General features: G+C 40.9%; 1 protein-coding gene across 2 annotated transcripts in view; it reads left to right on the forward strand.

The window, feature by feature from the left end:
* The window catches only part of PDE8B (phosphodiesterase 8B), a 239,938-nt gene that overhangs the window by 85,621 nt on the left and 126,967 nt on the right, over positions 1–27,350 (forward strand). Inside the window, exon 2 of one of the 2 annotated variants that reach the window (XM_030323507.1) lies at positions 11,896–11,955. In XM_030323507.1, coding sequence (XP_030179367.1) covers positions 11,896–11,955 — 60 coding nt within the window. The remainder of the gene's footprint in view (positions 1–11,895; positions 11,956–27,350) is intronic. The other variant, XM_030323515.1, reaches the window with a different exon arrangement.

Genomic DNA, 27,350 nt, shown 5'->3' on the forward strand with positions numbered 1-27,350 from the left:
TGATGTGAGCCCTGTGGAACCATAGGGCCAGGGCACCCTGGGGACATGACTGCTGCTGTGTGCAACCTTGTGTAAACAGGAGAGGTCACAGGGCTCTTGGGATACTATCTCATGGGTGGCTGTCTTGCTTGCTAACTTGGTAAAAATGTTGAGGTTTTAATTGTGTAGTGTTTGACTTAAGTCATACATCTTTAGGCTGTGAATGGTGCTTTTTATGAGTAACTGTTTAGAAATTATTGTTTTTACCAAATAAGTAAAACTTTCTTTTGCAAAAAAGGGGACATTTGCATTTTATCGGTGACTTCTCATGAATTACTTAAAAAAATTTTTTTTAAGTGTTTATTTATCTTTGAGAGAGAGAGAAGCAGAGTGCACATGGTAGAGGGGCAGAGAGAGAGGGAGACACAGAATCTTAAGCAGGCTCCAGGCTCTGAGCTGTCAGCACAGAGCCCGACATGAGGCTCAAACCCATGAACTGTGGGATCATGACCTGAGCTGAAGTCAGACACTCAACTGACTGAGCCACCCAGGTGCCGGAAATACTTATTTTTAAATGGGATTTGTTTTTAACTGGGAATCCAAGCTTGACACTGTTTCATTAACCCCAGTATCCATATGATCCGTGGACTCGGGGACTGATGTTTGCAATTTACTTCAGTGTGAGTGGCCCTGACAAACCAGAGTCAGGAAAATGTATGTGGTTGAACTTTTGGTGCAGTACTAGGTGTAGTGAAAAATAGAGTTGTTTCAGTATCACTGGGTCCCTAGCGTGATGTTGTCCTGGAGCCAAGCAGCGGAGACATTTCACTGTTGGTTTTCTAAGACAACTCTAGCTTATCAATGGCAAAATTGAGGACAGAGGCAGTATGGATGATTGAAATCCACAGGAAATCTCAAACTCATTTTTAGCAGATGGTTTCTGTTCCCTTGCCATCAAATCTGCTTACCAGAACTGCTGACCATGTAGCAGAATTGACTGATTTGAATATCATCCCCCTTCACTTTTTCCTGCCTTCATTTAATGTTCCAGAGAAGGCACAGAGTAGGCTGGAAGAGCATGAGAAACGCTTGGGTTTTTCCACAATCTGGATAACTGCCTCCTGAATAATTAGAGATGGACTGTGCTTTGTTAGTTCTCTGTTATACAATGTCATTGTAAATGCTTCAAGCCATCCGGCAGTGTCCATTATCAGTAATATCCCTAATAAAAGGAAGGAAGTTAGTTGAGAGATGTCACGTTTTGCGGTTGCCTGTACATTCCTCTGCTTTCCAAGTCGGACTCTGGGTTTGACCTTTGGAATCTGGGAATAGTGTTAAGTTTATACACACTAAATCCAATGATAGTGTCAGAATTGTTATGTTTGTGAAGGCTGATGCCTTGGTTCTTGGACTGCATGTATAATGTAAAGCCTTTTGACATAATCATATCTAAGTATGGTTAGGTTTTTTTTTTCCTCTGAAGCTAATTTTTTGTAAGGTTTCCTTGTGCTAGCCTCTTTCGGGTACTCACCATTTCATGGATTGTTTACTTGGCCATTTTTCTTCTTTTTATTTTAATGTGTATTATCAGGTGGAGTTCTTTTCTCATGGTTGTAGATGAATTTACTACATTGTCTAAATAGTTTCTGTCATCTGATTGGGGGTGCCTGGGTGGCTTAGTCGGTTAAGCATCTGATATGACTCAACTTCAGCTGCTCAGGTCATGATCTTGTGGTTCATGGGTTTGAGCCCTGAGTGTGTTGGGCTTCATGCTTACAGTGTGGAACCTGCTTGGGATTCATATTCATTCTCTCTCTCTCTCTCTCCCCCCCCTTCCTCTCTCCCCCTCTCTCCCTCTCTCTGCTCCCCCCTTGCTCAAACACACACTCCCAAAATAAATAAATAAAAATAAACTTGAAAAGTAAATAAATAAATAATATCTGTCATCTGATTTGTGGGGTGTGTGTGGGGGAGAAATGTCTCCTCCATTAGACTATGCTGGCCACATTTTGTGTGTTAGGATCTGATGGCATCCAGATATCTTTGGTGTTGACTTTTACCACCTCAGCGCTAACATGAGGATGACCTCAATGGTCTCTGTCCTTTCTTGCTGCAGTGTTTTCCAGGCACAGTATGATAGATGATCACCTTTTCCACTTGGCTGAGGGAAGCACTGATACTTGATAAGAAAGAACAGCCTTGTTAACACCAGTGTCTGGGAAATGGAGAAGTAGTCATAGGTGGGGGGCATTGTAAGACACAGTGCTGGAAAGCCCATCACTGTCTCATCTTGTATGTGGCAGTGGCTGAGCGCTGCGTCTCTCTCTCTGACAGCTGTGTTGGCTGTGACGTAGGCTGTATACGTAAGGATCTCCCCACTTCATTTCTCAGTGCTCCTTATTTCTCAGCCTTTTCTTCCGCCCTCCCGCCCTTCCTTCTGCCCTCCCACCCTTCCTTCCCTCCTTCCTTCCTTCCCTCCTTCCCTCCTTCCTTCCTTCCCTCCTTCCTTCCTTCCTTCCTTCCTTCCTTCCTTCCTTCCTTCCTTCCTTCCTTCCTTCCCTCCTTCCCTCCCTCCTTCCCTCCCTCCTTCCCTCCCTCCTTCCCTCCCTCCTTCCTTCCTTCCTTCCTTCCTTCCTTCCTTCCTTCCTTCCATCCATCCATCCATCCATCCATCCTGTAGCCTTCACACCCAGCACGGAGCCCAAACATGACACTTGAACTCACTTCTCTGAGATCAAGACCTGAGCTGGGATCAAGAGTCAGAAGCTTAACCGACTGAGCAACTCAGGCACCCCCAGATCTTTCATTTAATTGTAAATCGTTTAAAAAGTTTTCTTAGTTTCTTTGCATAGCATCTTAAGACTTTTCTAGGACAAATCAAAATATAAGTGAATATATAAGTAAGAGCATGGCCTTCTAAGTAAGATGGGTCTGGGCTTAAATCTCAACTCTAGCCCCTTGGGTGAGTTCCTTAACCTTTAGGAAGCTTTAAGTCTTTCGCAGTTAAAAAGTGGGGTTGCTGTGACTATTACATGAGCTGATGTTTGGGGGGGATTCATCAGCCCCCTCATACTGAGTCACAGAGCAGTTCTCTTGAGTGAGGCCCCTGAATCCCAGCCCAGTTTTTGAGGATTTCATCTTACTAAGTTTCAAGGAAATTTTATCTCTGTTCTGAGGAATTTTAATCACAGTACCTTAGTTTGCCATATGAAGATTTTAGAAGGAAAGAAATAGTATATGTAGGCTATTTGTATAGTGGTTACTGCTGTTAACTCAAAAATAGAAAATAGATTTTTCCAATAAAATATATTATAAATTTATTTTGCAGTATTTAAGATGGACAAACTACAAAATATAATTCTTTAGACACCTAGGTAGTCACTCCTAAGCCCCTTGGTAGTTCCTTTCCTATCTATATACATTCCCCTTTCCGCCAGCGGGACCACTTGGCCTTAATTGGAAATTTATAAGCTTTTCTCTGTACTGTTAAAATATGCCTAAACTATATTCAGTATTTTAAATATTTTAAAACTTTAAATGGTGTTCTAAGCTATGTATTTTTCTAGATCTTTTTTTTACTCGAGGTTTGTGAGATTCATCCATTTTGAATGAGTAGTTCTTAGAAGAGATATTTTCGTTGTATAATAATTCCATTATATGGATAGTCCTCAAAATATTTTTTCTGGTGATGCATGCTAATGGATTTTGGATTATGCTGTCTCCAAGTTTTATGTTAAAAATTTGCTCCAAATATTCTTGTAAATGCAGGATACCCCCAGAGAAACCCACAGAGATCACATAGGAGTTGGATTGTACAACATATACTTCTACATCTTTTTTAGAATATTTATCAAAGTGGCTGGACCAATTTACACACCCACCAACAATGTATGAGTTCTTGTGGGTCAGCCTTCTGGCCCATGATACTGTTTGACTTCCTACTTCTCCCATTCTGTTGCTTTTAAAAAATGGCTGGGTGTGACATAGGATCTCATTGTAATTTAACAGTATTTTCCTATTACTAAAGATTGAGCATTTTTTTCATGCGTACATTTCCTTCTTTGCAAGTTTCTTTTTCAAATCTTTTGCCCAACTTTCTTTTTGGTTGTCGTTTTTCCCTGATTGTTTTTAGAGGCTTTTGTTATGTTCTGGTTACTAATGCTTGCTTGTTTCCTGAGTTTTTGATTTTTTATCTTTTGGGCTCTCCCTTTTTCCCTTTTTATTAGTGTTTTTTGATTTTGCTTTAGTTTTTGGTGAATAGAAGTTTTAAATTTCAGAGGCAAATCGATCTCTTTGACAGTGATATGTTTTGATGTGTAGTTATCTGTATGTTTTTGCAATGAAGCATCATGCTGGCAAATTAATGTACTGTTCTACGAGATCACAAAACAGAGCATTAAAAAAATCACTAGATATGTCACCCACTGTATCCATGACTGTAAGTAATCTTCCATATATGTAGTTTATAACACAGACAAAAATTTTTTTAAATTTTAATTTATTGGTCATTGGTTTGGGGAAATCATCACATGTGAAGGATTTGCTCTTGCCTAAGTGACCTTTTGGAGAGGGTGTCTCGGTAGATTTTGGTCCCTTTCACGAGGTAATTACTCAGTTGTTATTTCTTGAATGAATTAACACGTAATTGAGTCTGCTGTTGACAACAGACAAGTTTGCTTAGAATAGACCAGTGGTTCTAAACCCTAGCTTAGCACCTGAGATTTTAAAAATGCTGATGCCTGGGACCCATCCTTAGAGATTGTGATTCTCTTGGTTTGAAGTAGGACCCAGACATACATACATTTAATAAACCTCAGGTACTTGTAATGCAAAGCACATGAAAACTTCTATATCAGAGACCGGCAGCAGGAAGTTGAGGGGAGGGTCAGAACCATCTACTGGGCCCTGAAAGTTGTGAGCAGCAGAGTTGCCAGGAGATGCTCTAGGGTGACCAGAATCAAAGCAAGGGGAGGCCTGGAGGCTGATGTGAGGGCAGAGCCCACGGTGAGGGCCCCATGGCTGACAGAGACGGAAGGAAGCGTGTTAGATGTGTTGAGGGCAGGGGAGCCTGAGGAGTGGATGAGACAGGAGAGCAGAATGAGACAGGCACATGCGTCCTCATAGTCTGTACTGGTGCCTTTCGGACTGAAAGCCAGAGGGCAGGCTTGGGCCTATTAAAAAGGCAAAAGTGATACACAACCTTTGCTTGCTCAGAGGAATAAAGAAAGAATTTGGCGGGGGAATGGAGGGTGGACAGGGAACACCTTGAGAGGATTCAGTACTAAAGTCAGAGGCAATGGGTCAGCAGGCACAGTTGATTAAGGGCATTTAAAAATGAGTCTTCCTGAGCCTACAGCTCCCTTTGGTGATGGAAATGATTTTTACCAGGGAGTCGCCCCTCTCCATAGAAGTGAAGTCATATGTGCTTTGAGCTGTGTGTGTGTGTTCACCTGTGTGAACACTCAGTACTGATGATGGCAGGGAGGAAGGGATTCCAAATACGAAGTCATTGAAGTGGGGGAAGATTCAGACTTTGAGCTTGTTTTTTGGAAGGTGGAAGTTACGGAAGCCCCACACAGTGGCCCAGACACATACACATACTTGACTTTCTTCTTCTTAGTCCTGGCAGCAGCCCTGTTAGTATGGACAACCAGGACCCGAGCAGGGATTAGTGGAGACTGGATCATGTGTTTTGCAAAATCAGAACCACACCCAGAAACTTGTGACAGAAAAGTGCAGTTGGAATTCTCTAAATTCTGGAGCATGATGGAAGAACATGGCACTTGGTGTGCCCGGGGAGAAATGAAGTCTCAGTCCTGACTCCGCTACTTAAAATTTGTGTGATTTTAGGCAGTTTGCTTCAGTTGCATTTATTTATTGAATACCTTATAGATCCTGGGAAGAAATTGGTGAGGAAGACAGACTCTGTGTCCTCAGGAAACTCGGTTTTGCCAAGGAGAAAGGAGTAATACAGTAAATGCTTTGCAGTAGGGGAGGGTGCTGAGGAGAGCCATTTAGGGGTGCCGGGGTGCAGCTGGGCTTGGACAGCCCTCATGGTGGGGGCACTCGAGCAGCTGTGCCTGGCAGGTGGGGTAGCAAGGGTTTTCCAGGTCAGCTGCTTTTCTTCCTGACTTCTCACTTGCTTCCTGTTTGAGGGAAGCTCTAAAACTCAAGTGCAGGTTCTCTAGCAAACCTCCTGAAGCTGAAAATACCTTGCAGTGTGGCAGTCAGCTGCGGGGAACATGGTGCAGTGACGGGCAAATTAGCCAGCCTCAACTGCCTTGATTTCTCTCCAGATTTTGTCTTTCATCTGCCTGACCTGCACCAGCTGGTTTTCATCTTGGAGTTGCCTCTCCATTGAAATGAGGCCAGGCTTTGTGGGGGTTTTTTGGTCCGTTTTTTTTTTGTTGTTGTTGTTCATTGTGACATATTTTTCCCACTTGTTTTCAGTGCTCTAGTTCCTACTCATGGCAGCGTCTTTGTTTTGGTTTTGCTAAATCTGTTCTTATCTATCCAGAAAGTAGACAAACCAGATGTTTGATTTTTTGTTTTCCCAAGTCCTAAATCTGATTGTGTGAATTCTCCACTCAGAAACCTACAGTGTGGTTGGTGCCTACAGGTAAAAAAGCAAGGGGTGGGGAGGGGCACATTCCTTCCGGGATCCTCTAAGGGACTGAACCCAGCCCTCCCAGTCTAAAGTTTCTCTGCCGTTGTACCTTTGTGACCTGGCCTCCGTTCCTTTGATTCTCTTGTTCCGTATGTCTGGAATTTCTTCTCCCAACACAGTCTTAACATCCTCCTGTTTTTCATGACCTGCTTGCCTCCTTGATCTCTCTGCCCTGAAAACCAGAAGTACTTTTTCCTTTCTCTTAGCTTCAAAGTTTGAGGGAAAAATCTATCAACCAGAATTCTGTATCTCATTAAACTGTCAGACAAAAGCGAGCGATAGACATGTGGAGACCAGAGACTCATCGAGTTTGCCACTCACACACCCTTTCCATTCACAATGAAAAGATACAGTCAGGGGCCAACCGTGTGAGTTTGAGATTAATTTAAGTGAAAGTATTTACACGACAGAATCAGCAAATGCTACAAATAGGGCTTTTTTCCCCCCTAGAGAGCCAACTTTTCTGTGAATTGGTTAGCCTGCTGCATGTATTTGCATGTGTTTGTTACCATGTGTGGACGTGTGTGCACACAAGTGTTTGACACGTGGTAAACACTGGATGGTTAAATCTGCACTGTCGGTCAGCAGTCCTTCCTCCCTGGGCCGTTGGGGGAAAGCAGTGTGGTCAGAGCAGCTAGGAAGTGTCTCTCTTCGCATTCTTGTCTCATCCTCTTCTCCTCCTGGGTGCTGGCATTATGCTACCTGTGACCCCCTCCTTTGCTTGCTTTGTGGCCTTGGCAGACTTCTTGACTGCCTGGACTCAGAACTAATACACTAACTGAGGATGTGTGCCTCTGTACTTGCTCAGAGTTCACTCTTTGAAGTGGAGAATCTTGGCTCAGTTACAGAGTCATCAGTATGTGGTCTCCTGTTGATGTTCATAAATACCCTTTGACAAACTGGTGAAATGTAGGCAGTGAGGCTCCCATGTTAGAAACAGAACTCTGCAAACTGGTGCGGCTGTGAATATGCCTGCTGCTGGTTTACCTCTGCTGGTCGCTGCCTTGCGCCCGCCCTCAGAGCCAGCAAGGAGACCTTCTGCTGTTCTGTTGGGCTAGCTGACCTGGCTTGGACACAGAGGCCAAGGTCAGATGACTGGGAGCACAGACTAAGAAGGAAAAGGCAAGCCAAGAGTCAGGAAGCTAAGTGTATGTCAGGACTAAGGGAGCTGGTAACCCAAGGCCCTCAGCTGGTGTTGGAGGTGGAGTGTGCTACAGTGAAGTAGGGCTGGGAGGAGGTGGGTAGAGATGTGACAGGCAGGGGTCTTGAAGACGGTCGGCCAAACTTGCACCACTTCTCCTGGGCCCTGCCTCAGATGGCAGCTTCCTGCTGAGCTGGGTTAGGCCGAGGTTAAAATGTTGGTTGCAGGCCGGGGACTCTTGGGGCCATAGAAGAAGACGGTAGGGTCTTTCCTGTCATGGCAGGAAAAGGATATGTTCTAGGTCGAGTGTTGATTCGAAAATTATGTACTGTTACTCAGTGACCATTGCCTGTCTCCCCCTAAGGTCACTCCTGTGAAAGTGACTAGCAGAGAGAGGGGGGCTTGAGGAGTGTTCCCATCATCTTGTGATGTTCTCTTGGCAAAGTTTAAAAAGGCCTATATAACCTGTACCCATTTGCTTCCTTAGATTTCCCACCTCCTTACGGTGAAGTGGGACCATGTGACCAGGTCTGGCCGCTGGGCTGAGGGAAGGCAGTGTGTGTAACTTACAGGCTGAGACTTTAAAAACCCATGCCCGAGTCTCCTGTGACTTTCCCCCTGCCTTTCTCTTGGCCTGGACTGCTAAGTAACCACAAGGAGGAATTGCCTTGGAAGGTCGCCTCACAACATAGTGAATTTGGTATGAATAAAAAAATAAACCTTTATAATATTAGGCCACTGAGATTTTGGGTCTCTTTGATACCACAGTATAATCTAGCCTATTGTAATTCACATGGCTAAAATAATGAAATGGATTTTGAGAATTAAATGAGAAAATACTGTTAAGCTCCTACCACTGTACCAAACATGTAAGTCATTTTAACATGTCAGTTTATCAACCTTCTCAACCCTGGGCCTGTTACCTCATTAGTGCCAAAAATAAATAAAGTAATAAAGTAATAGTTACCTCCCCAAAATAAAAGAAATAAAATACATGAAAATTTTTACCTCATGCCAATGAAGTAATAAGCTTCAGGGGTTTTTCCTTCCCTCTTCTTCTGAGTTGTGATCAGAAGTCATTGAGAAGGTCTTTGTCCTCCTTTTAGAACACTTCTTCCTGTATGTTCAAATCTTGCAGTCCCCTGGAGGTAACATACTGAGCTTATTTGATAGTTCCAGCAAAAGCATCGTATTTTCTAAAGACATAAAATGCATGCAGAAAGGATCATAGTTTAAAAGATTTGCCAGTGTTGACAATAATGCAAAGACTGTATTTCAGAATTACTCCAAATGAGTCATTATTTCCTTACCTATAAAGAAAATGTAATTGACTTTCTTTTTAATGTTGATATTAAAAACCCACAAATGCCACCTCTCAGGGCTTTTATCCCGCCAAGAGACCTATGTAAAAAAGTGACTTGACCTGTGTCATGTCTAAATTCAGTAACATAAAAAGCTGAAATGTAATTGGGTCCTCTGGGCCTAAGTGAATAGGAGACAATAATGAGAATAATTTCCTTGAAGAGAATCTAGTCATTTGTGTGCCAACAGTCATTACACTGTTCCACAGGATTTGTTCGGGAGAGATTTCATCAGGAATATATTGTGAGCTCTTAGTCAACAGAGAAAAAAAAAAAAAGCAAGCTATCTATGTAAGTACTTCATGCACATGGTGGTTATTTACAAAGTTATACAGAAATGTATGGGTTATGGGGCACCTGGGTGGCTCATTCGGTTAAGCGTCTGATTCAGCTCGTCTGACTTCATGATCTCGCGGTCTGTGAGTTCAAGCCCTGCATTGTGCTCTTTGCTGACACAAATTGCTTGGAACCTGCTTCTGATTCTGTGTCTCCCACTCTCTCTGCCCTCCCCCGCTCATGCTCTGTCTCCCTCAATCTCAAAAATGAATAAATGTTAAAAAAAAAAAAAAAAGAAATGTATGGGTAAAGAGTGAATTATTTTTTTGGATGGTCTGTGCCCTTCCAGCAAGGATCCTTCTCCCTATCCCTTAGCCTTCCAAAGTGAGTCACTTCTTATTTTATTCCTTTCAAACTTTATACTACTTATTTCATTTATTTTCTGCCCCTGGATGACCACTTTGGGAGCCAGTTTTGCTGGAGAAACCATTCACAGGTGGCCTGTTGGAGGAGAGCTTACATATGTGGTGGGTGCAGTAAATCCAAAAGAGGGCACAGAGACCGTGAAGAGATACCCTAGATTATCAGTCAAATTTATCTTACTGTACCAAATTGGTTTTGCTTCTTAATTATTAGCTTTAAAATAAAATTCTAGCAGTTACACTGCTTTTGAAGGGCCGTGTCTGGTTCAGACAATAAAAACTTTTTATTTATTTTTTAATATTTTTTTTTAGTGCTTATTTTTGAGAGAGAGCGAGAGACAAAGTGTAAATGAAGGAGGGCAGAAAGAGAGGAAGACACAGAATCTGAAGCAGGCTCCAGGCTCTGAGCTGTCAGCACAGAGCCTGATGTGGGGCTTGAACTCACGAACCACAGATTGTGACCTGAGCCAAAGTTGGTCGCTTAACCAACTGAGCCATCCCGGTGGCCCCTAAAAACTGTTTTTAGGGTAGAGCTGGGTGGCCGGTGGGATGCAGAGTCCTAGTGACACAGGAGGTCTGGTGCTGGTCCTTTTTCAATGGAGTCATTCTTGGGGCTGTGCATATATGCTGGGTCTGCTACCAGCAGTAACGCTTTGCAGTATATTGTTTTGTTTAAAGGGAAGAAGCATGAGGTCTCATGTTCTTTGACCTGAAGGTAGCAGCAAAACATGGAAGGAACTTGTTACTGGTCCATGGGTTCCGGGACTTGAGCCCTGGGCTGTTATGAGTTGTGCCAGGCCTATTGGATGGACCCACTGTCCAGAAGCTGCCTTTCCAAGCGGAACCTACTACAGAGGACCAAGAACCTCACTTGAGCCGTCATCTGAGGGCTTTGGGTTTTATGCTGGCTAGTTTGGTAAAAGACCAAAGCCCCCCAGCAGCTTTGCTTCATGCAATGATGCTAGGGTTGAGGGATCCCTTAAAGAGAAAAGTGTGAACAGTTCAGTCATGTTTTGGAGAAGATACAGACCATGCCCAGCAGGAATCAAGCATGGAGGAAAAGGAAGAAAGGAGAAAGGGAAACTTTTAGTTTTCAAAATTAAAGCGTAATGAGAGCTCTGCTGTTATTAACTGATAAAGCCTCGTCTTGGTCCTTGGTTTATTACTGAGTTATTTCCCGCCCTGTGGATTTTTATGCTTGCTGAAGGTGTTCCATAGGATTGACAGGGACCGAACTAGTGTGTAGACTGTAGGATAAACTTCCAAGTGGTGGCACAATGACTACATCTTCTTGGAGAAAAACAAAATTGGATCCATAGAGGTGAGGCCAAGACCCTTGGTCCAGTAATCTAGAGGAAAATCCCTTTTAGAAATCCAAGCACAGTAATTAAAGACAAATATTTGCTCTATGCTTACAGCTGAAGCAGTGAGATGGCTTTGGCCGCTGAACATCTAAGCTCATTCCTGGAGTGAGTCACGGTTTGCCTCTTGGCATGCTATGGGGTTCCTTAGTTGATTTGAAGAGGTCCAATTGAAATGAGTTTATTCATGGTAAACATGGGCAAGAGTAAGCTGTTTATTCCTCATATAAAATGAAGATAAGGAAATGAAGATCTAAATAAAGGAACAGATCTTAAAACCATAGAGATGTTGTAGTTCCCACATTTAAGAAAAACTTGTACTCAAGATTTCAGAATAATAATTGTCTAGCATGGTGCCGAGCACATAGTAGGTGCTCAGAAAATAATGTTTTTCTCCCATAAAACGGTACTTGTTTATTATAAAAACCCATACTTAAAAACAACCTGAAACCCACTACTTCATATTTGATGCTATCCCTCCAAGACATTTTCAGCACGTATAAATGTATATATTCTTACACAAAACCAGGATTATGCTGTGTATGATGTTTTACTTTCTCCATGTCAGTAAACTGAATCCTTACAGTTAGGGTCTATAAAGTGGCATAATGTAATACTCTGAGGAAGGAAGAATTCGTCACTCCTGGTAGTTTGCCTCGACACATCTCATGTTTTGTCCTTTATTTAGCAGGTTTCTTCTGCGGAGGTACGCATTGGGCCCATGAGACTGACGCAGGATCCTATTCAGGTATGCCTCCATTACTCAGCTGGGGCTTTGTTCCTGGAGGGGCTCTTTCAGTATTACCGCACGTAGCCATCCTTGCCCCTCCAAACACACCTGTACATGCATACAGACTGTGTATATATGTCTTTGTGAAACTGCTGACTTTTCATAATGTCATACTTGAGGAATCAAATTGTTTGCTTGAGGATTTAAACACTGCCCCGTCTTGAGTATAAATACAGGAGGTAGGTTGCGTGGTGGGTTGGGAGGGAGGACAACTCTCACTAAAAACTTGGACTGCTCACACACTGCAGCAGTCAGAAAGGGAAGAAGCTATGTGTAGCAAGCGTCAGGGCTTTTGCCATGAGCCACAGGTGGATGTGAATCTTGGCTCTACCAGCCAGGTCACTAAGCTATGTGACCTTGCTTATATTGCTTGACTTCTCTACCCAGTGCCCTGTCTGTAGAGATGATAATTCCCCTCTCTCATGGGGAATTAGGGGTTAAATTAAATGGCACTCAGTGCCTAGAAGACTGTTTGGCTGTAGAGGTCTCAGTAAATGACAACTATTGTTGGCTGGGAAGAAAAGATGACAGGAGGTTCCTCTTTCTTGTCCCCTGTGTCTTGAGCCATGGGTTCATCTGGACTCTTGAGCACTGAGCGAGCTCCAGGAAGAGAAGGCCCAGGGCCTATGGCATTCACCTGACTCTAAAAATGGCAGCAGCTTTGCAGCCATCCTCCCCACAGCCCTCAGGGTCTATTGGCCGCTTCAGAGGAACATGGGTGGAGGGATTGGTACCCTTTTAAACCAACAGTGGTTATTGTTAAATCTCCATCTGCATACACATCTTCCCGATAGGCCTAAATGAGCAAGCCTTCTCCCTATAAAAAAGTAGCTTGTTAACACCTGGAAGCTTGTGCATTGGGAAAATTACTTGGGAAGAGTGCATAATGCAGAAAAAAAAATGTAAGCAAACCAAACATGTAGATGAAAGTGAAAAACCAAACAAGGAAATGTACTGTTTGATTTATGAGCAAATGGAAAAGAAAATAATGTTTTATTGTTGCTTAGGAAAGGAAATACAAATCTAGGGAAAGGAAAAAAACAAAAGGAAGATATTTAGCTTGGGAAAATTGGATGAAAACAAATTTAGGAGTAGAGAGAGAAAAAAGAATTTACTAAAATAAACATAAGTCACAACTCTCTGTATAGAATACAAACAAGTGGAAAATTCCAGTAATCATTCTAGGGGCGTGTACTTTGTGCTCCATTTTGAATAAAGGCAATGACAAAGGATCTAATAATGGTGTTTATTCCCAAAGCAATTTCCAGAATGTTCCTTGAGATTAGTATAGTTTTGGAACAATTAGTTTAATTTACCTTAATTTTTACTCTCTGTTGTACTGGAAATTAATGATCATACTAAGGATGTCTCGACTTTTAAAAACATAATTTGTCAAATTGTAAAGTATTTCAAATATTCATTAAAGTACATGAGTATAGCTGTACCCCTTTTGTTGAATATTAACATTATACTTTCTCTGTTTGAGTTTGTTCTCCAGAAATTAAAGATTACCCTTAATTATCTTTCTGTATTGCTCCCCTCCAATCCTCACCTCCCTAAAAGTAACCACTCTTTGGAAATTCATTATGCTAGGTGTTTGTATATTTATTCTACATATGTGTGTGTCCATTGATAATAATTACTTTGCTTTTGAATATTTTAAAGCTTTATTTCAAAGCGGTCAGGCTATAGGTATCATTCTGAAATTTTTCTTCATTCATCATCTTTTGATGTCGTGTGTAAGAATCAGTTGTCTAATCTGAGGTCACAAAGATTGATTGCTTTGGTTTTTTCTAGGAGTTTTACCTCCTAAATTTAGCTCTATGGTTCATTCTGAGTTAATTTTTGTATATGATTTGAGGTAGGGCTTCATTCTTTTACATGTGGATATTGAGTTGTCACAGCACCACTTGTTAAAAAGAATATTCTTTCCCCCATTGAATTGTCTTGGCACCTTTGACAAAAATGAACTGACCATAACTGTGAAGGTTTATTTTCTGTATTCTCAATTCTGTTCCATTGGTATGTATGTTTGTCCTGTGCCAGTACCACACTATCTTGATTACTGTGCTGTGTGGTGTGAGTCCCCTAAATGATTGCAAATCATACAACAGATTATAAATCTGGTTTTGGATATTGCAACATTAACAGTTTTGTCTCCCAGTTCATTAATACGATGTTTTTATTTATTTAGATTTTCTTTAACCTCTTTTAACAGTGTTGTATAGTGTATGTCTTTGGTATTTTAAATTTATTGTGTGATACTATGGTAAATGGAATTATTTCCTTAATTTCATTTTTGCATTATTCATTGCTAGTATATAGAAATAAAATGTATTTTTGTTTATCTTGTATTTTACAACCTTGCTGAGCTCCTTCATTAGCTCTTGGAGTTTTTTATGGGTTCTTGAGGATTGTCTATATACAGGGTCATGCCGTTACTTCTTCCTTTCCAATCGGAATGCCTTTTGTTTCATTTTATTTGCCTCTTTGTCTTGTTAGAAACTCCAAAATAATGGTGTGTTTAATTTTGTAAGAGACTTCGATATTTCTTCTCAAAGTGGGTTGTACTGTTTTATATTCCTACACACAATATGAGAGTTCTGGTTATTCCAAATCCGTGGTAATGACTCGTGTTTCAGTCTTCTAATTTTAGCTAATTATCTTATGGTGAATTAAATTTCTATTCCTCCATGACTAGTAATGTTGAGAATTTTATTGGCTTATTGGCAATTCTTTTATCTTTTGTGAATGTTTGGTTAAGTCTTATTTTTAATTGGATTGACTTTTTATTAATGTCCATTTATTTTTGAGAGAGATAGAGCGCCCAAGTAGGGAAGGAGCAGAGAGAGAGGGAGACAGAGGATCTGAAGCAGTCTCTACACTGACAGCAGAGAGCCCAATGCAGGGCTTGAACCCATGAATCCTGAGATCGTGACCTGAGCTAAAGTCAAACACTTAACTGACTGAGCCATCCAGTCACCCCAATTAGATTGACTTCTAAAACATTATTGAATTGTAGTTCATTATATATTCTTATTACAAGTCCTTTGTCAGATTTTGAGAATATTGGAGGAGGAGTTAAGACAGCAGAGTAGTAGGAGGACCCTATGCTTGCCTTATCCCTCAAACACAGCTAGAAAAATATTAAATCATTCTGAATACCCATGAAATGGATCTGAGGACTGAGAGAACAAACTGTACAACTAGAAGGAGAAAAGAGGCCACACTATGGAATGGAGAGGATATGTGATTTGGGGGAGAAAAGAATCACCAGTGCTGCAGAGGGGAGGGATCCCTGATGAGGGAGGGAGGGAGAGGGAGAGAGTAAGAGAGAGAGGGAGGGAGAGAGAGGGACAGAAAGAACAGAGGGCATGGCATTGCACAAGAAAAGTACTTCCCTAAAACCGTTGGCAGGCAAAACGAAAGGGGCTGATGATTGCAAGTTTTTACAAGCCACGGACCTCAAAGACTAAAGTTTTAGAAGTCTATGCCATTGCTGGGTGGAGCCTGGTGGGCATAGTGGTGCTTCTGTGGATAAGGAGGGCAGAGGGCCCAGAAGTGAACAGAATGGGCTCAGGATCCCTTGAGTCGCACTGGGAGAGACAGTTCCCCTTCCTGGAGTGCATTTGGGAGAGGTGGCACTGCCTCTCCAGGGACCACAGAGCTAGTGGGTGCCGTTGAACTGCCCCATTTATTAGCATACAATCAGAGACACCTGCTGAGGGCAGCTAATTGGATGCCAGCTTTTTGCTTCACTTTACCATACACTCCAAGCCCCTTTGCGTTCATGTGATTGCCCTTCTGGGGCAAATGGGCACGAGCCACAGTGCAGCAAGACCCTCCCTCAGAGGATCAACACAGGTCTGTGCTGTGCCCTGTCCCTAAGATTTGGAGATATGAAACACATCTGGCATGCCTGATGTAAAACACAGGAGCACTGCACTGCTGGGTGGGCAGATGGCTTGGACCAGGTTGAAGGCAGGGATCTGATGGATGTCTGCAGCAAATTAGAGGAGATTGTTCACTCTTCTGTGAGGGCTTCCTGAAGAGTAGCGGGCATGAACTCTCCTCTCTGGGAGGAGAGAGCCAGCTGATGCCATTTTTACCCCTGCCCATTAGTATGGATGGACTTCAGTGAGTAGCATGGAGGCTTGAACTATTTACACCAAGCCTCATCCTCTGCTCTCCACAGGTGCTTGTGAACTAGGGCCTGAGAGTCAGAGCAGCTGTGGGCCCCAACCCCAGAAGATCTTTACAAACCCCTGCGTGCACCAAATCTGATCGTAGAGTGCTAAAAGCTTCAGCTCTGGGGGAAATAGGATCTACCTTTTTGTAATAAGCAGACCAAAGCACACTTCGTTAAAACTTGCCACACAATGGACAAGGTCCGGACAATTCTCATGCAGGCAAAGAGAAACTGTGCAGAGGACTGACCAGAGGGAAAGTGCAGCCAAAACACAATAGTGGAGTGCACAAAGTATCCACCAGAAACACTTCCTGAAGCGGACAGTATAGGACTTCTTCTTAATATATAGACATTACTCTCAGGAGCAGGAAACATAATAGGTTTTCCTAACACACAGAAGACAGAGACCCAGATACAATACCAAGGTGGAGGAATTCACCCCAAAATAAAGAACAAAAGAGGTCATAGCCAGGGATCGAATCAAAACACATATAACTAATATGCCTGAGCCAGAATTTAAACCAACAGTCATAGATACTAACTAGGCTTGAGAAAAGCAATAGAAGACCCCAGTATAATTAAGGTACAAAACCGACTGAATGTAATGACTACAAAGATGGAAGAAACAGAGAAATGAATAAATGATATAGAAGATAAAATTATGGAAAACAATGAAGCTGAAAAGGAGAGGGAAAGAAGAATACTGGATCACGAATGTAGACTTAGAGAACTCAATAACCCCATAAAGTGTAATACCATTTGTTAGAAGAAGAAGGGTGGGAGAAGGGGGCAGAAAGTTTATTTGAGCAAATTATAGCTGAAGGCTAACCTCATCTGGGGAAGGAAACGGGCATCCAAATCCAGGAGGTTCAGAGAACTCCCATCAAAATCAACAAAAGAAGGCCAACACCAAGACTTATCGTAGTAAAATTTGAAAAATACAGAGAGGAAAAGAAAGCAGCAAGGGAAAACAAATCCCCAACCTAAAAGGAAAAACTAATAAGATTTGCAGCAGATCTCTCCAGAGAAATTTGGCAGACCAAAAGGGAGTGGAATGATATATTCAAGTTGCTGAATGGGAAAAATATGCATTCAAGAACATTTGATCCAGCAAGGCTGTCTGTCATTCAGAATAGAAGAAGAAATAAAGAGTTTCCCAGACAAACAAAAACTAAAAGAGTTCTTGACCACTAAACCAGCCTTACAAGAAATATTAAAGGGGACTCTTTGGGAAAGAAAAACCAAAAGCAACAAAGACTAGAAAGGAACAGAAAATCTCCAGAAACAATGACTTTACTGGTAATACAATGGCACTACATTCATATCTATCAATAATAGATACTGCTGTGTAAGTGGACTAAATGTTCCAATCAAAAGACATAGGGTATCAGAATGGATAAGAAAACAAGATCTATCTATATGCTGCCCACAGCAGACTCATTTTCGACCTAAAGACACCTGCAGATTGAAAATGAGGGGATGAAGAACCATTTATCATACTAAAGAACATCAAAAGAAAGCCAGAGTTGCCATACTTAAGCTAGATTTTAAACCAAAGACTATAACAAGAGATGAAAAAGGGCACTATATCATAATAAAGGGGGTCTATTCAACAGATCTATTATAAATATTTATGCCCCCAACTTGAAAGCACCCAAATACATAAATCAGTTAATAACAAACATAAACTCATTGATAACAATACAATAATAGTAACAGACTTTAATACCCCACTTAGAGCAATGAACAGATCATCTAAGTATAAAATCAACCAGGATACAATGGCTTTGAATGACACACTGGACCAGATAGGCAACCAATATATTCAGCATATTCCATCCTAAAGCAGCAGGATACACATCTCCAGAACAGATCACGTACTGGGTCATAAATCAGTCCTTAACAAGTACAAAAAGATTGGAGATCGTACCTTGCATGTTTTCAGACCACAGCACTATGAAACTTGAAGTCAACCACAGGGGGGGAAAAAAAAAAAGGAAAGACTGCAAATACATGGAGGTTATAGGACATCCTACTGAAGAATGAATGGGTTAATGAGGAAATTAAAGACAAAAAAGTACATGAAAGTGAATGAAAATGAAAACACGATAGTCCAAAATCTTTGGGATGCAGCAAAAGTAGTCCTAAGGGGGAAGTATATAGCAATACAAGCCTACCTCAAGAAGCAGGAGAACTCTCAAATACACAATCTAATCTTACACCTAAAGGAGCTAGAAAAGGAAAAGTAAATGAAGCCTAAAGCCAGCAGAAGAAGGAAAATAATAAAGATTACAGTGGACATAAATGATATAGAAACAAAAGGCAGTAGAACAGATGAATGAAACTAGGAGCTGGTTCTTTGAAAGAATTAATAATAATGATAAACCCTTAGCCAGACTTATCAAAAAGAAAAGGAAAGGACCCAAATATATAAAACCATGAATGAAATAGATCACAGCCAACACCACAGAAATACAAATAATTATAAGAGAATATTATGAAAAGTTATATGCCAACAAATTGGGCCATCTGGACGAAATGGATAAATTCCTAGAAACATATAAACTACCAAAACTGGAACAGGAAGAAATAGAAAATTTGAACAGACCCATAACCATCAAAGAAATTGAATCAGTAATCAAAAATCTCCCAACAAACAAAAGTCCAGGGCCAGATGGTTTTCCAGGGGAGTTCTACCAGACATTTAGAGACTAGTTAATACCTGTTCTCAAACTGTTCCAAAAAATAGAAATGGAAGGAAAACTTCCAAATTCATTCTACGAGGCCAGCAGTACCTTGATTCCAAAACCAAACACACCACTAAAAAGGAGAATAACAGACCAATATCCCTGATGAACTTAGTTGTAGAAATTCTCAACAAAATACCAGCATATCGAATCCATCAGTACATTAAAAGAATTATTCAGGGGCGCCTGGGTGGCGCAGTCGGTTAAGCGTCCGACTTCAGCCAGGTCACGATCTCGCGGTCTGTGAGTTCGAGCCCCGCGTCGGGCTCTGGGCTGATGGCTCGGAGCCTGGAGCCTGTTTCCCATTCTGTGTCTCCCTCTCTCTCTCTGCCCCTCCCCCGTTCATGCTCTGTCTCTCTCTGTCCCAAAAATAAATAAACGTTGAAAAAAAAAAATTAAAAAAAAAAAAAATTTCAGCATGAAAAAGTGGGATTTATTCCTGGGCTGCAAGGATGGTTCAATATCTGCAAATCAATCAATGTGATACACCACCTTAATAAAAGGAAGGATAAGAACCATATAATCCTGCCAATAGATGCAAAAAAGCATTTGACAAAATACAGCATCCACTCTTGATAAAAATTCTCAACAGAGTAGGGATAGAGGGAATATACCTCAACATCATGAAAGCTGGATAAGGAAACCCACAGCTAATATCATCCTTAATGGGCAAAAACTGAGAGCTTTCACTCTAAGGTCAGGAACAAGACCAGGATGTCCACTCTCACCATTGTTGTTTACCATAGTACTAGAAGTCCTAGCATCAGCAATCAGACAACAAAAAGAAGTAAAATGCACCCAGGTTTCCAGGGGAAAAGTCAAACTTTCACTGTTCACAGATGATAACGATACTCTGTGTAGAAAACCCAAAGTTTCCATCAAAAAATTGCTAGAACTGATAAATTCAGCAAATTCACTGGATACAAAATGAATGTACAGAAATCTGTTACATTTCTGTATATCAATAATGAAGCAGGAGGAAAAGAAATCAAAGAATCTGTCCAATTTACAATTGCACCGAAAACCATAAGTGACCTAGGAATAAACCTAACAAAAGAGATAAAAGATCTGTACTCAGGAAACTGTGGAACACTTACAAGAAAAATTGAAGAGGAAACAAAGAAATGGAAAAATATTCCATGCTCATGCGTTGGAAGGACAAATATGGTTAAAATATTGATACTACCCAAATCAATCTACACTTGAAATGCAGTCCCTATCAAAATACAACCAATATTTTTCACAGAGCTAGAACAAACATTTCTAAAATTTGTATGGAACCACAAAAGATCGTGAATAGCCAAAGCAACCTTGAAAGAGAAGAGCAAAGCTGGAGGCATCAGAATTCCAGACTTCAAGCTCTGTTTCAAAGATACAGTCATCAAGACAGTATGGTACTGGCATAAAAACAGACACATAGATCCATGAAACAGAACAGAGAACCCAGAAGTGGATGCACAACTATATGGTCAGCTAATCTTTGACAAAGCAGGAAAGAAAATCCAATGGAAAAAAAAGTCTCTTCAACAAATGGTACTGGGAAAACTGGATGACAACATGCAGAAGAATGAAACTGGACCGCTTTCTTATACCATACACAAAAATAAATTCAAAATGGATGAAAGACCTAAATGTGAGATAGAAAACCATAATAATCCTAGAGAAGAACACAAGGAATAACCTCTTTGACTTTTGCCATAGCAACTTCTTGCTAGACATGTGTCTGGAGGTAAGGTAAACAAAAGCAAACCTGAAATATTGAGACTTTATCAAGGTAAAAAGCTTCGGCACAGCGAAGAAGATAATTGACAAAACTAAAAGGCAGCCTATGAATGGGGGAAGATATTTGCAAATGACCTGATAAAAGGTTATGATCCCAAATTTGTACTTATCAAGCTCAACACCCAAAAAACAAATGATGGGGAGTTAAGAAATGGGAAGAAGACACGAATAGACATTTTTCCACAGACTTCCAGATGACTAACAGACACATGAAAAGATGCTCAGTATCACTCATCATCAGGGAAATACACATCAAAACCACAATGAGAAAAGCACGTCATACCTGTCAGAATGGCTTAAAATTACCAACACAGGAAATTAGAGGTGTTGGCGAGGATGTGAGAAAGTTGGTGGGAATGTAAACTGGTGCAGCCACTGTGGAGAAAAGTATGAGGTTCCTCAAAAACTCAAAATAGAGATACCCTATGACCCAGCAATTGCATGATTAGGAATTTACCCAGAAGATATAAAAACACTGATTTGAAGGGGCACATACACCCTGATGTTTATAGCAGCATTATCAGTATTAGCCAAATTATGGAAAGAGCTCAAACGTCCATCAACTGATGAATGAGTAAAGAAGTGGGATTTATATACAATGGAATGTTATTCAGCCATCAAAAAGAATGAAATATTGCCATTTGCAACGACGTGGATGGAGCAGGAGTATATTATGCTAAGCAAAATAAATCAGAGAAAGATAAATATCATATGAGTTCACTCATGTGGAATTCAATAAACAAAAATGAACATGGGGAAGGGAAAAGGAAAAAAAAAGACAGGGAGGCAAACCATAAGACACTCTTAACTATAAAGAACAAACTGAGGGTTGCTGGAGGGGAAGTGAGGGGATGGGCTAAATGCGTGATGGGTGTTAAGAAAGGCACCTGTTGTGACAAGTACTGGGTGTTGTATGTAAGTGAAGAATCACTAAATTCCACTCCTGAAACCAATATTAAACTATATGTTAGCTCTACTGAATTTAAATAAAACCTTTAAAATAAAAAAATGGATTTTGTGAATATTTTCTTCCAGGCTGATTTTTCTATTCATCTTCTTAACTTTGGCTTTTGAGCAAAATTTAATTTTGATGTAGCCTAAGTTATCATTTCTTTTATAGTTATTACATTCTGTATTCTAAAAGTCTTTACCTACTCCCAGTTCGAGATAATAATTTCTTAGAGAAATTATCAGAGAGAGACAGAGACAGAGTACGAGCAGGGTAGGGGCAGAGAGAGAGAGAGAGAGAGAGAGAGAGAATATCTGCAGCAGGCTTCAGGCTCTGAGCTGTCATCACAGAGCCCAGTGCAGGGCTCAAACTCACGAACAGTGAGATCATGACCTGAACCAAAGTCGGATGCCTGACTGACTGAACTATCCAGACGCCCCTTGAGTAATTTTTTAATATGCATGTTTGGTGGTCAGATTTTTATAACAGAGTCTCAAATATACTGTATTTCTGTCATCTCAGACATGATCTAGTCCTTAGTAGTATCAAAATTCCCATAAACAGCTCTATACTCCACTACTGAAAAACAGTGGTCTCTAATTTTGGATTTATTTTTAACTGCTACTCGTAAACTATGAAATAACGAAATGAATACACTGAACTCATCACTCAGGGCAAGAGCTGGAATGTTTCCAGTGCTACTGTGTTTGCTGCTTCATTCCCATCACATGAGTTTGGCCCTAGATGCCTGCAGATGCAAGTGGTCAGGAGTCCCTCTCTGAGTGAGGTACACAGTAATCAAGAGATTGTTTTTAAAAAGATAACACCCTCAACTGAGAGCTAACGTGTCATTCCCACTTGGTCTGATTGAAACATACTTTCATTGATCCCTTCAGAAACCAGCTCCAGAGCACCTGTATGTTCAAGGCTCTGTCATAGGTGCTACAGTGGAAGACAAGTGTGCTCAGTCAGTCTATCATTTGTAACGCTCCAGCTTAAGGGACAGTTATATCTAGTGAAGTGTTTTTGTGCTTCTGCTACTGATAATGTGACTGTCTTAGAAAAATCATACTATGTCCAGTGCCTTCGTATTCGTTTGTTTTTTTTTTCCCCCCTGCCTTCCCCCTCCCCCAACTTGGGGAAGAATATCTATTTTTACTTCACTGGCATGCTGCAAATGTTAAAGAGCTGGATCCGCCAGAGTCCTTAGGGCATGGGAGGAACTTGCTTGATGAGAATACTTCAGGATGTGGTTGCTTTTTGGGTACATTTCTCAGTTCACTGGGGGAAACTTGCTCCCATGTCAGGACATGTAACATGGAGCTCTGCATGCCCTGCATGAGCTGTCAGGAGCAGTGTGAGAAGTGGAGTGGGTGGAAGTGTTGGGGAGAAGTGCAGCATGGTATCATAGAGGACGTCTCTCCTGGGGGGAGTGGCAGGGACTGATACTAAAAGTCCTGTTGTCCAGTCTTGGCAAGAAAATTAAAAGTAGGAGAAATATTTTGAGGCAGGAGATTCATATCAGCATTTCAAAATGAAGTGGCCTTTGCTTCATCACTGCCTTGAGGATATTTACTTGTTCAGTATGTAGGATTGGCAGGTTTCTGCTTACGGTGCTGTCCACTGCCTCCCCCGCTTTGCCACTCCCACTGGGCTTTCCAACTGGATTTGGAAATCCTATTCATCACAACTGTGGCCTAAGTGTTTCCTACCAAGGCTGTACTTGGCTTTAAGATTTATTCTTCCATATTGCACGGACACGGATTTTCTGGAACTGTTCAGTATTGGAGCTCATATGGCCTCATGGGGGCTATCCTTACATATTAAGTGAAATGACTGAGTTGCAGAGATGCTTTGACATGGTAACTTGCTGCAGGACTCTCCTGTCCTGTCTGTCCTTCATTTTATTGTGAAGTCATGGCTTCCACCTAGCCCAGTCAGTTCCATGCGATTACAGAGTTGGTAGGAATTTTGGTCCCATATTTCAGGGGGAAAAAAAAATTAACATCATTGCTCAGGCTCTGGAGTCAGGCTGACCTCAGTTCAAATCTTGCTAGTTGTGTGGCTATGGGTGAGTCTCTTAACGCTTGTAGCACTTTGTTTCCATGTCTCTAAATTGAAGATAATTCCAACCTCCAAAGAATTGTTGAAGAGTTATTGAATAAGATCCTGTATTTAAAGTACTTTCATTATAATGGCTGGCTCTTAAATTTTCATCAAACCATAGCTGTTAATAGCATCACCTTCCTGGAGACGTTTAGGAATGCTCTCAAACCATTTTGTACCTGCTGAATTCACCCCTCACCTGATCACATTGGTCAATAGTTTAGTATGTGGCTAATACTAATAAAATCTATACGTGTGGTCTATTCTAGAAGCTCTTTGTTACCCAGTGTTTGCTTAAAGCCAAACCAAGTATTCTGAAAATTGATGCTTAATAGACAGGGGGAATGCATGTAGAGATGTGTAGACTCATCTTTGTTTATACAAATACTAATAAGTGACATTTCTTTAGGGAAAGGTTAGTTTTATCTTCATATTTTTCATAATTAGTCTTTACTGAGAAAATAGTTTCATACTGATTTGACTATCTGAGACAGATTATTGCTTTCCTTAAAGGTATTTGTAAGCATTTGTTGATTAAACTTGTCAAAGGAATAGTTACAAGGATTTCCAGTAAAGCAAGAGAGCATCTACTGGAGCCATGGAAAGTTCGCTGAAGCAGGAGTTGGCAGATGTGGATCTAGCTCTGTTGCTGCTTGGCTTTGGGAAGGTACTATCCTCATCTGTGGAATGGGGGGTAATGGATCACCCTCAGAGTCCTTTCCTGCTTACAGGAGTCCTGAGAGTCCTGGGCCCTGTTCTTGTAATTGCTACTGGGACACCCCTTCTCCCAGTCACCTGCAGTCTGTGTTACCCCTGTGAGGCTGCTCCCACCAGACACGTCTGCTTGATTCTCTTGGCCCTGCCACGGATCAGCCCTTAGTTTGTCATTCTAGCTTGGATGGAGAGATGAATAAAACATTGTGGTTCTAGGAAGGTTTAGGTAGCAGTCTCCTTGCAGAAGGAGGGAGGCCCTGCATGGCAGTTTGAGTTCTTTGTAGTTACATGTGAAAAGCAGTATAGGTTGCCCTAGCTTTGCACAGTTTCAGTGTGTACAGGTTTCAGAGTTGAGATAAATCACACCAGATCCCCACAACATGCTTTGGATTGCAATTACATCAGTGTTCTCATTGAATAATTGCCTTAAATATGAACTGTGTTGCTAGCACTTCAGTCCACACACCACTATGTAAATAACAGATGCGTGGCGCAATCAGTAACCAATGACGTCACCTTTTTCAAAGTCTTCATGATTGATCTCTGCCTACTGTTCGTCCATGCAGGCACAGACAGCAAAGTGTGTAGTTAGTTGTCACCATCTTGTCTCTCCATGACCACACACATGACCTTACACACAAACAGATCATTGAGAGAGGGAATGAGCCAACACAGATGAAAGTGCATCAGAGAAATGAGAAGTGATCCTGCCAGAGGGAAGATTAAATTGAATGTAAATGAGGTTAGAGGAGAGAGCTGATTGGGGTTGGAATGTTCACACTGTCACATTGAGATGTTCTAGATCTGCAGCCAGAGGTCGTTAAACTTGCAGCAATGATCAGAATCCATGGAGAGTGTTTGTGATGAAAGTAATGAAATGTCACAGAGGAAGTGGTACCAGTAAAAAAAAAAAAACAGAAACAAAACTACGTATTAATTAATGAAACTCGGCCTATTTCATGGCACTGAAAGTTGGGCAGATGAAATACTGGAAGCTGATCGAAGTTTAGGACTTTGTAGTTTACCAGGTCATAGAAAAGATGCTCACTCTGTATTCTATGCTTACATAATTTGGAGAAGGCACATACTGTTCAAGCTACTTGTAAGTTTTTTTAAAAGAAAATAATTTTCAGTGTTTCTAACGTTTTCATTTACAGTTTTACTTTATTTCATTACACAGTTAATACCAACTAAGATTTTTCATGTTTGGACAGAATTTATGTAGGTCATAGAATAGTCATTTTTGCCATCATTTAGGGCTGCTTTTTGTAGTTGCTGTTAGAGCCTGGCCCTACCATGCGAAGCAAGGATTGCCTCTAGTAGTGTTCTGACCCTGGACAGGACTCAAGTCCACCCAGATCTGTCCCAGAAGGAAGGTGTTGTCTCATTGTCCCAAGCTTCAACCTGGATCAGATCTTAATCTACTCTTTTGATGTGTTTACAGCAGTGCAGTGAGGTAGATACAACAAAATTGTTTCCTTCTGCCCATTCCGCTGCGCCAAGATTCTCTTCTTGGATGTCATGTCCTTATCCTCGTGTGGTCACTGCTCAGTAGTGCATTTACTATACTTATCTTCCCCTGACTGTCTCCCCTGCTTGCTTCCTAGGGGCAGAGACTAGACGTTGTCCGTCTCTATCAGCTTTTTCTCCCAGTTCATAACACTTTATAATAGATCATCAATACATACTCTTTGAATGTTCTCTATATTATTAAAGCAAATAAAAGGATCACTTAACCCTTATTCTTTACAAATCAAATTCATTCGTATGCCTTTAATAATTATTTTTAAAGTTTATTTTCTGAAATTTTGAGATTTGCCTCAGTGAAGGGTCAGTAAATACTTACAAGTGGCCATGACTAACAAACTAAGTACTGATACATAGAAAATTTTTTTAAGTTTTTTAAGTTTTTTTTTTTTATTTTGAGAGAGATGGAGACAGTGTGAGTGGGGGAGGGGCAGAGATAGAGGGTGAGAGACAGAATCCCAAGCAGGCTCCACACTGCCAGCACAGAGCCTGACAGAGGGCTTGATCTCAAGAATCATGAGATCATGACATGAGCTGAAATTAAGAGTTGGACACTTAACCAACTGAGCCACCCAGGCACCCGATACATAGAATGTTAAATAGGGAGAGGGACTGTATCAATTTAGGTCTTTTTGGTTTTCTTTGGTTGCAAGCGAGAGCTGCCTTATACAACCAAGTAAATAAATGAATAAAAACGTATTCGTGCAATTTTTTTTTCTTTGTAGAATTCAAGGAGGAATTGAAAGCTCTGGCTTAGAAAGTGTGGCAGTGAGCCATCTCTGAGTACTTTGACAGCAAGAGTTGAAGGCTCTTGCTTCCATATCTCTACTATTAATGAGCTACAGGTCTCATTTCCTGGCCTTTGTGTCTCTTTTGTTCAAATCCCAAATTTCTGGAAACAGAATATCATTAGCCCAGCTGCGCTGGGAGATAGGGGCAGAAAGTCCAACCCTAGTTACTTGGGCCCACGACTTTCCTAGAAAAGATGCAATGTTCCAGAGATAGGCATACATCAAAAAAAGGTAATTACTATAGTACTTCACTGTAAAATGCATATATATTTTTATTCCTGTAGATTTTTCACTTAGGAGTTGAATTATTGAAAAGTAGTCTTTCTGATTTTTTTTAATAAATGGGAAGAATTTTATTTTTTTAAGTATTAATTCCTGTTAACATACAGTGTTATATTAGTTTCAGGTATACATTATAATAACTTAATAGTTCCATACATTACCCTTAAGTGGGAAGAATTTTAAACACTACCCAAAGAAATTCTCTCATGAGTGCTTTTACAATATAATTAGTCTTGTTTTAAAATGAGGATGTTCTTATTTAGGTA

Source organism: Lynx canadensis, chromosome A1 (genome assembly GCF_007474595.2).
Source record: "Lynx canadensis isolate LIC74 chromosome A1, mLynCan4.pri.v2, whole genome shotgun sequence".
Classification (NCBI taxonomy): Eukaryota; Metazoa; Chordata; class Mammalia; order Carnivora; family Felidae; genus Lynx; species Lynx canadensis.